Source organism: Scyliorhinus torazame, chromosome 20 (genome assembly GCF_047496885.1).
Source record: "Scyliorhinus torazame isolate Kashiwa2021f chromosome 20, sScyTor2.1, whole genome shotgun sequence".
NCBI lineage: Eukaryota > Metazoa > Chordata > Chondrichthyes > Carcharhiniformes > Scyliorhinidae > Scyliorhinus > Scyliorhinus torazame.
Window position 1 is genome coordinate 119,301,667 of NC_092726.1, and position 9,792 is coordinate 119,311,458.

The following is a 9,792-nucleotide window of genomic DNA, read 5'->3' on the forward strand; positions in this document are numbered from 1 at the left end:
AGGAATGTTCCCTTCCTGTCGCTGAACACTTAGCAGTCAAGGGCATTCAGCCTCTGATCAGCGGGTAAGCGTTCTCCAAGGCGGCCTTCAGGACGGGCGGCAACGCAGAATCGCCGAGCAGAAACGTATAGCCTGGTTCCACACACAGGAGTGCGGCCTCAACCGAGACCTGGGATTCATGTCGCATTACATTCATCCCCCAACATCTGGCCTGGGCTTGCGAAATCCTACCAACTGTCCTGGCTTGCGGCAATTCACACCTCTTTAACCTGGAGTTACCCCTATCTCTGGATCTGTAAAGATTTAATCACCAGATAATGCTCGCACTCTAAGCATTGTCTGGCATCTTTGAATTTGTCTATATATATGTTTCTGGAACATACTTATTCATTCACGCGAGGAAGGAGCAGTGCTCCGAAAGCTAGTGTTTGAAACACACATGTTGGACTTTAACCTGATGTTGTAAGACTTCTTACTGTGCTCACACAAGTCCAACGCCGGCATCTCCACATCAGGAAAAGAAAGCAGTCGCCATCGTGCCACTCTTCATTGATCAGGCATCCTTCCGATCTGCAGCTTCCTCCATTTATGCAGCAATCAGCCAGTGAACCTGGAGCAGCAAGGGCGATTTCGTTGACGGTAGCATTCAGAATCTCGAAAAATAACGTGAGTTCTCAGAAAGGTGTACGCAGGCTACAGCAACGCACAATAAAGTGTGATATCATAAAGGTTTATACAGGCTTGAACAATGCCATTGAAGTGTGATCTCAGAAAGGTGTATACAGACTACAGCAAAGCACAATGAAGTGTGATCTCAGAAAGGTTTACACAGACTAGAGCAAAACACAATGAAGTGTGCTCTGAGAAAGGTTTGTATAGACCAGAGAAAAACACAATGAAGTGTGATCTGAGAAAGGTTTATACAGACTAGAGCAAAACTTAATGAAGTGGGATCTCAGAAAGAATTATACCGACTAGAGCAAAACACAATTAAGTGTGATCTCAGAAAGATTTATACAGACTAGAGCAAAACACAATGAAATGTGATCTCAGAAGGTTTTATACAGACTAGAGCAAAACTTAATGAAGTAGGATCTCAGAAAGAATGATACCGACTAGAGCAAAACACAATTAAGTGTGATCTCAGAAAGATTTATACAGACTAGAGCAAAACACAATGAAATGTGATCTGAGAAAGGTTTATACAGACTAGAGCAAAACTTAATGAAGTGTGATCTCAGAAAGAATTATACCGACTAGAGCAAAACACAATGAGATGTGATCTCAGAAAGTTTTATACAGATTAGAGCAAAACACATTGAAGTGTGATCTCAGAAAGATTTATACAGACTAGAGCAAAACACAATGAAGTGTGATCTCAGAAAGTTTTATACAGACTAGATCAAAACACAATGAAGTGGGATCTCAGAAAGAATTATACCGACTAGAGCAAAACACAATGAAGTGTGATCTGAGAAAGGTTTATACAGACTAGAGCAAAACTTAATAATTGGGATCTCAGAAAGAATTATATCGACTAGAGCAAAACACAATGAAGTGTGATCTGAGAAAATGTCACGCAGGCAAAAACAATGCACGATGAAGTGTGATGTCAGAAAGATTTATTCAGACTGCAACAATGCACAATTAAGTGTGACATCTGAAAGTTTAAGACAGGCTTGAACAATGAACTGTGAGCTCAGAAATGTTTCTAGAGGCTGCAACAGTGCATAATAAAGTGTGCTCTCTGAAAGGTTTATACAGGCTAGAACACAATGAAGTGTGATCTCAGAAAGTTTTATACAGACTAGATCAAAACACAATGAAGTGGGATCTCAGAAAGAATTATACCGACTAGAGCACAACACAATGAAGTGTGATCTGAGAAAGGTTTATACAGACTAGAGCAAAACTTAATAATTGGGATCTCAGAAAGGTTTCTACAAGTGTAACAATGCACGTTGAAATGCGATATTAGAAAGGTTCATAGAGGCTAGAACAATGTCCAATGAAGTGTGATCTCAGAACGTTTTATACAGGCTGGAGCATTGCATAGTGAAGTGCTTTCATAGAAAGCTTTATACACGCGAGAACAATGCACAATGAAGTGTGATCTCAGAAGCGTTTATACCGGCAAGAAAAATGCCCAATGAAGTGTGATATCAGAAAGGTTTACACGGGCTAGAACAATGCACAGTGAAATCTTATCTCAGAATGGTTCATGGAGGCCACAACAATTCACAATGAAATATGATCTCAGAAAGATTTGTACAGGCCAGTGCAATGCACAATGAAGCGTTATCCCAGAAAGTTTCACAACTAGATCAAATCATCATGAATTCTGAAGTCAGAAAGTTTCAAAAAGGATCACACAGGCTGGAACAAAGCACGATGAAATGTGATCTCAGAAAGGTTTCTACAAGTGTAACAATGCACGTTGAAATGCGATATTAGAAAGGTTCATAGAGGCTAGAACAATGCGCAATGAAGTGTGATCTCAGAACGGTTCATACAGGCCAGAACAATGCACAATGAAGTGTTATCTCAGAAAGGTTTATACAGTGTAGAACAATGCACGATGACGTGTGATCTCAGAAAGGGTTATAAAGGCTAGAACAATGCACAATGAAGTGTGATCTCGGAAAGGTTTATACAGTGTAGAACAATGCACAATGAAGTGTGAACTCAGAAAGGGTTATAAAGGCTAGAACAATGCACAATGAAGTGTGATCTCAGAAAGGTTTATACAGGCTAGAACAATGCAAGATGATGTGTGATCTCAGAAAGGGTTATTAAGGCTAGAACAATGCACAATGAAGTGTGATCTCAGAAAGGTGTATACAGGCTGGAACCATGCACAACGAGGGGTGATCTCACAATGGTACCTATAGGTTGCAATAATGTATCATGATGTGTGATCTCAGAACGGTTTATACAGGCTAAAACAATGCACGATGAAGGGTGGTCTCAGAATTGTACCTATAGGCTGGACCAATGGACATTGAAGTGTGATCTCAGCAAGGTTTACGTAGCCAACAACAAGGCACAATGAAGTGTGATCACGTAAAGATTTATACATGCTGGAACAATGCACAATGAAGTGTGATCTCAGAAAGGTTTGTCCAGGCTTGAACAAGGCAAAATGAAGTGTAATCTCAGAATGGTACATATTGGCTTGCAAATGGAAGATGAAATGTGATCTCAGAAAGGTTTATAGAGGCTGGAACAATCCACAATGAGGTGTGATCACAAAAAGGTTTCAGCAGGCCACAAGAATGCAGAATGAAGTGTGGTCTCAGAATGGTACGTTCAGGCTGGCACAATGGACATTGAAATGTGATCTCAGAAACGTTTATACAGGCTAGAACAATCCACAATGAGGTGTGATCACAAAAAGGTTTCAGCAGGCCACAACAATGCAGAATGAAGTGTGGTCTCAGAATGGTACGTACAGGCTGGCACAATGGACATTGAAATGAGATCTCAGAAATGTTTATACAGACTGGAGCAATGCACAATGATGTGTGATCTCAGAAAGGTTTATGCAGGATAGAACAAGGCAAAATGAAGTGCGATCTCGGAAAGTTTTATACAGGCTTGAACATTGGAGTGTGATCTCAGAAAGGTATATACAGGCTCCAGCAATGCACAATGAAATGTGATCTCAGAATGTTCCATGTAGGCTCGAACAATACGCAATGAAATTTGATCTCAGCGAGCATAATAATGGTTAGAATAAAGGTCGATGAAGGGTAATCTCAGAAATGCTTATCCACATTAGAATAATGCACGATGAAGTGTGGTCTCAGTAAGTGTTATACAGGCCAGAACAATGCTCAATGTAGTGTGATTTCAGAAAGGTTTATACAGGCTAGCACAAAGCATCTTCAAGTGTGATCTCAGAAAGGGTTACACACGTTAGAACAATGCACAATGAAGTTAGATCTCAGAAAGGTTTATACATGCTGGTACAATAGACAATAACGTCTGATCTCAGAAAGGTTTATTCACGCAGTGACAATGGACAATGAAGTGTGAACTCAGAAAGGTTTATACAGGCTAGAACAGTGGACAATGAAGTGTGATCTCAGAAACGTTTATACAGGCTAGACTAATGCACAATGAAGTCTGAGTTCAGAAAGCTTTATACAGGTTGAATCAATGCACAATGGAGTGATCTCAGAAAGGTTTTTACAGGATGGAACAAAGCACAATGAAGTGTGATCTCAGAAATGTTTATACAGGCTAAAACAACGCATAACGGAGTGGATCTTAGAAAGGTTTATCCAGGCAAGAAGAATGCACAATGGAGCGTGATCTCAGAAAGGTTTATACAGGCTAGAACGAAGCAAAATAAAGTGTGATCTCAGAAAGGTTTATTCTGGCTCGAGCCAGAAAGTGTGACCTCAGAATGATTCATAGAAGCTGGTACAGTACAGAACAGAACACTCAAATCTGAACACCGATACATATATAGTGGCTGGGACAATGCACAATTCTCTCAGTGTGGCCAAAGGCCGGTGTATTCAAGTCTTCGAATGCACTACGTAGATGTATTGGAGGGTTGCTAATATCTCAGAAGATAATCAGGTTCGAGGACATTGTAGCGATAGGAAATGGAGCGAGCACAGGGGATCTCAGGAAAAGATAACAATAATGGATAATATCACTGTGCGGTAGCCTGTAGGTGGGAAGGATGGCACACCATATATAGATACTCCGACAATAATACCTGAGACCTGGTAGATTTTTAATGTTCTTTTTTTCTGAATGCAAATACATTAGTTATTTATATTGATGTTTAATTTTTCTTTCAGGCACTGCCAACGATGATTGTGTATTAATGGAAAGGTACACTTGTTCCTATTAAAGGACAGCGCAGGCTCGAAATGTCGAAAGGCTTGGAAGCTTGAAGGTCTCGTTCTGCCTCTCCAATTATTTCTTTTGCTGAATAAATGAGGGCAGAACAGACCTGTCAATCCAGCTCTCGCGTGCAGTCCTTTCCCAGCGGTGGAAGCGGGGCGGGTGGAGGGGTGGGGTGGGGGGGGGGGGGACTGTATCAGCACAAGGTTTCCAAATAACAAGAGCAATTCTCCCCACATTTCCTGCTCAGTAACTGCGAGTCTAATTGAGATGCTTGGAGCATAGAAGGTGAAATCGGCCAGCGCTCTTTGGTTAATAATCACATGGAAAAGGCACGGACTGACTCCTGCTTGGTGATCTCTCTCTCTCTGTCTCTCTCGCGCGCACGTACGCTCTCTCTCTCTCTTTCTCTCGCTCTCGCTCTCATCTGCTCTCAACATACTCAGCTGTCTTTGCCACTGTGTGTTCATTCCATTCGGTACAGTCTCTGATTATTTGAAATTCCTCACTCCCATATCTGAATTTTCTTCTCATGCTATCTCTGATGCTCTCCTTCACTCTGCATCACACATGTTCCAAGATGGTTAAACATATCCATGTTTAAGCTTTTTTCAGTTTATTATGTATTGCTTGTTGGTCAGAACTGATCTGCTCTCACGTTTTAGCCAAGCTTACCGAATTCATTAAGTTGCAAATATTAATCAGACCAGGAATATGACCCGCCATCTCACTCCCTGTATATCGGAGAAATAAGGATAGACATTGTCCAAGTGGTATTCTCGCTGGACTCGTAATCCAGAAACTCAGAGCCATGCTCTGGGGCCAGGTGTTCGCATCCTGCAGTGGCAGATGGTGAATTGAAAATCCAATCAAAATCTGGAATTCAAAGTCTAATGGTGACCATGACATTTCGCATGCTGTGAAAACCCATCGAGTTCACAATGCCTTTTTCGGAAGTAAACCTTAATGGCCTACAAGGGACTTGATCCACAAGACAAAATGCCGGCCCATGACTCTTAAATGCCCTCAGAAATAAATGGTATCCCAGCCAGCGACACCGACATTATTGAGCGAATAGAAAATACATACATTTCTGAAATTCAGTACAGAGATACGCACTGATCGGCACAACACACTTGATGTACAGCATGTATGTAACTTTATTTTGTACCCTATCGTTTTATTTGCTGAAACTTACTGCATTTAAACAGGTTTGTTTAAACTTACTGCATTTAATCAAATGAACTCATCGATATTTTCCATGCACTTAATTTCGCAAACTTGATTAACATTGATCACTGGTTACCAGATCTCCAATTTCCAAAGCTCACTATTGAGAGAGGGACTCTGCACGGGATCAGCGGCTGCCTCGTTAATAGATTGAGTCAGCTTGTCTGACCGGTACTAATTCAGTGATGATTTCGTTTGTGCTGTGGCAAGATCACAGTTACATCAGTTACGGTACCATCCTCAGTTGCATTAGATATAAATCAATATGGTTAGATATTTCTAAATTTTGGACGTGCCGCAGTTGTTGAATATTTACCTCTGACACGGAATTGCATTCTCTTCAGTCGCCATCGAGTCGGGCACCGTTTAGCAAGTTGTAAGGAAGGAGCTGCCGCTCAGCATTATCCAGAAGATGACTGCCTGCCTGTGAGCACAGTGCACAACTGTCATACATTAACAGACCCCAGAGTAAATGCGACATCAGGTTATTAATATTCCGCCGAAGGCAGTGAAAGCTGAATGCTGTCAACTGTGAATTGTGGACCTCAGAATGGAGCCGAGACGGATCATTCAGTCAGCACGTTTGGCAGAACTAATTAGATTCATAGAATCATAGTTATTTTCAGCATGGAAACAGGCCATCTGAACCAGCTTGTGCATGCGCCCCAGTGTCTATCTCTAAGCTAGCCCCTCTTGCCGCATTTTGCCCATATCGCTCCATACCCACCCTGCACATGTAACTGTCTGACTGTTAAACATTGTCCCCGCCTCTTCCTGCTCATTCCAGATGTACATCACTCTCTGTGTGAAGAAATAACCCGCTCTGGCCTCAATTGTATCTCTCCACTCTCACCTTAAACCAATACCCTCTAGTTCTAGACTTCTGTAACTTTGGGAAAAGATGTTGACTATTATCTTATCTATGCCCCTCATTATTGTATGCACCTCTATAAGATCACCCCTAAACCTCCTACGCTCCAGGGAAACAAGTCCCAGCCTATCCAGCCTCTCCTTATAACTCAGACGATTAAGTTCTGGCAGCATTCTCTTATATCTCGTCTGCACCCTGTAATATCCTCCCCACAATAGGGTGACCAGAACTGAACATATCATTCCATGTGTGGTCTGACTATTGTCTTATACAACTTTAACATGCCATCCCAACTCCTGTATTCACCATTCTGACCAATAAAACCTAGCATGCTGAATGCATTCTTCAACAACCTGTCTACTTGCGACTCCACCTTCATGGAGTTATGAACCTGTACCCCTAAACCTCTTTGTTCTGTAACAATCGCCACGTCCCTACCATTAACTGAGTAGGTCCTGCCTTTATTTGATCTACCAAAATGCATCCCCTCACATTAATCCAATTTAAACTCCATCTGCCATTCATCCGCCCACTGGCTCAATTGGTCAAGATCCTGTTGCAATCTTATATAATCTTTTTCACTGTCCAATATGTCACTAATCTTGGTGCAATCTGCAAACTTACTAACCATGCCTCCTACATTCTCATCCAAATAATTAATATACACAACAAATAACAGTGGGCCCAGCACTTATCTCTGAGGCACACTCCTGGTCAGGCCTCCAGTTAGAAAAACAACCCTCCACCACCACCCTTTTGCTTCGGTCGCCAAGCCAATTTTGAATCTAATTGGCTACCACCACTGGATTTCGTGAGATTTAACCTTTTGAAACAACCTACCTTGTCAAAGGCCTTGCTAAAGTCCATATAGACAACGTCAACAACACTGCTCTAATCTACCTTGTTTACCCCTTCAGAAACTCAATCAGATTGGTGGGACATGATTTTCCCCTTACAAAGCCACACTGACTTTCTAAATCATCTCTTGCCTGTCTAAATGCCTGTAGATCCTGTCCCTCAGAATACCTTCTAAAATTTACCCACTGCAGAAATAAGGCTAAATGGTCTCTAGTTCCCAGGCTTATACCTACTGCCCTTCACAAACAAGGGCACAGCATTTGCTACCCTCCAGTATTCAGCACCTCTCCTGGCGCTGTCGATGATTTAAGTATCTCAGCCAGGGGGCTGGCAATTTCCTCGCTAGCCTCCCACAACCTTTTGCGATACATTTCATTAGGTCCCGGGGATTTGTCTATCTTGACGTGTTTTAATGCCTCCAGCATCTCCTCTTCTGTAATATGTGCACTCCTCAAGACATCACTGTTTAATTCCCCAATTTCACCAACATTCGTGCCTTTCTCAACAGTAAATACAGACGAGAAATATTAGTTTAGGACCTCTCTCCCATCCATTGTGGATCTGCACATAGATAACCTTGTTTTCCCAAAGAGGCCATACACTCTCCCCAGTCACCGTTTTACCTTTTATGTATCTGTAAAAGCTCTTTGTATTTTCCTTTGCCTTGCCTGCCAAGAGAATCTCATGGCCCATTTTTGCCTTCCGGACTTCTCTCTTAAATCTACTCCGACAAACCCTATACACGTCATGGGATCCATTTGATCCTACCTGCCTATACATGTCATTTGACTCCTTGTTCCTTTTGACCAATGCTTCAGTATCCCGAGTCATCTGGGGATCCCTCCTTCGATGAGCCTTACCCATCACTCTAAAAGGAATGTGCTCACCGTGAACCCTACTCAACACCTTTTTGAAAGATTCCCACGTAGCAGCTGTCCCCTTGCCTGCAATAGGCACCCCCAGTCAACTTTTGAAAGTTCCCGCCTAATACCCTCGAAATTGTTCTTGACCCAATTTAAAATTTTAATTTTTGGCCAAGAGCTATCATTCTCCATAGATATTTTAAAACTAATGGAATTATGGTCACTGGTCCCAAAGTGATCACTCACTAAAACCTCCGTCACCTGCCCTTCCACATTTCCCAAGTAAGAAGTTCCACGACACCAGGTTAAATTCCAACAGGTTTGTTTCGAATCACTAGCTTTCGGAGTACTGCTACTTCCTCGGGTGAATGAAGAGGTAGGCTCCATAAACATACATATATATATATATATATATATATATATAAAAGTCAAAGATGCAAGACCACACTTTTAATGCGAGTCTTTGCAGACAATTAAGTCATTACAGGTCCAAACAGAGCCACTGGAGAGAGGAATAACCATTGATTAAAGAGGTCTGAATTGTTTCAAGCCAGGACACATGAGTCCGGCCTCAACCGGGACATTGAATTCATGTCGCATTACATTCACCCCCCCGCCCCCCCCCCCCCCCCCCACACACACACACACAAGCTGGCCTGGGCTAGCGAAATCCTACCAACTGATCTGGCTTGAGACACTGGAGATCGTCTTGCGAGGGTTGCCATGTATCGCTTCTTTATTCGATGACGTCTTGATGATAGAGGTTTCGGAGCGAGAACATTGAGATAATTTGAATGGTTTAAGCGCCTCACAGATGTTGAATTTCGCGTACGTCACACAAAGTGCATCTTTCAGGCAAAGGCAATGTTCTGCCTTAGTTATCGGTTGGACCGTGGACGTTTGTACCCCGTCGCGGAGAAGCTGAACAGTCCAACAACACCCCGCCCCGAAAGGTCACTCGGGTTTTCGCAGCCTCAAAAATTACTGCTGGAAGTTTCTCCCTAATCGGGCTGCCGCGTTGCCCTCATTACGCCTTCTGCTGAAAAAAAAAGCACGTCTGGGTTTGGGGTCAGCCGCAAAAAACGCTTTTCTGCAGGTAAAGCAACA

At 42.4% G+C, this 9,792-nt stretch overlaps 1 protein-coding gene across 1 annotated transcript in view; it reads right to left on the reverse strand.

Moving 5' to 3' along the window:
* LOC140396784 (uncharacterized) overlaps nucleotides 1–9,792 on the reverse strand; it is a 74,914-nt gene that overhangs the window by 18,330 nt on the left and 46,792 nt on the right. Inside the window, exon 9 of the mRNA XM_072485502.1 lies at nucleotides 2,980–3,127. Coding sequence (XP_072341603.1) covers nucleotides 2,980–3,127 — 148 coding nt within the window. The remainder of the gene's footprint in view (nucleotides 1–2,979; nucleotides 3,128–9,792) is intronic.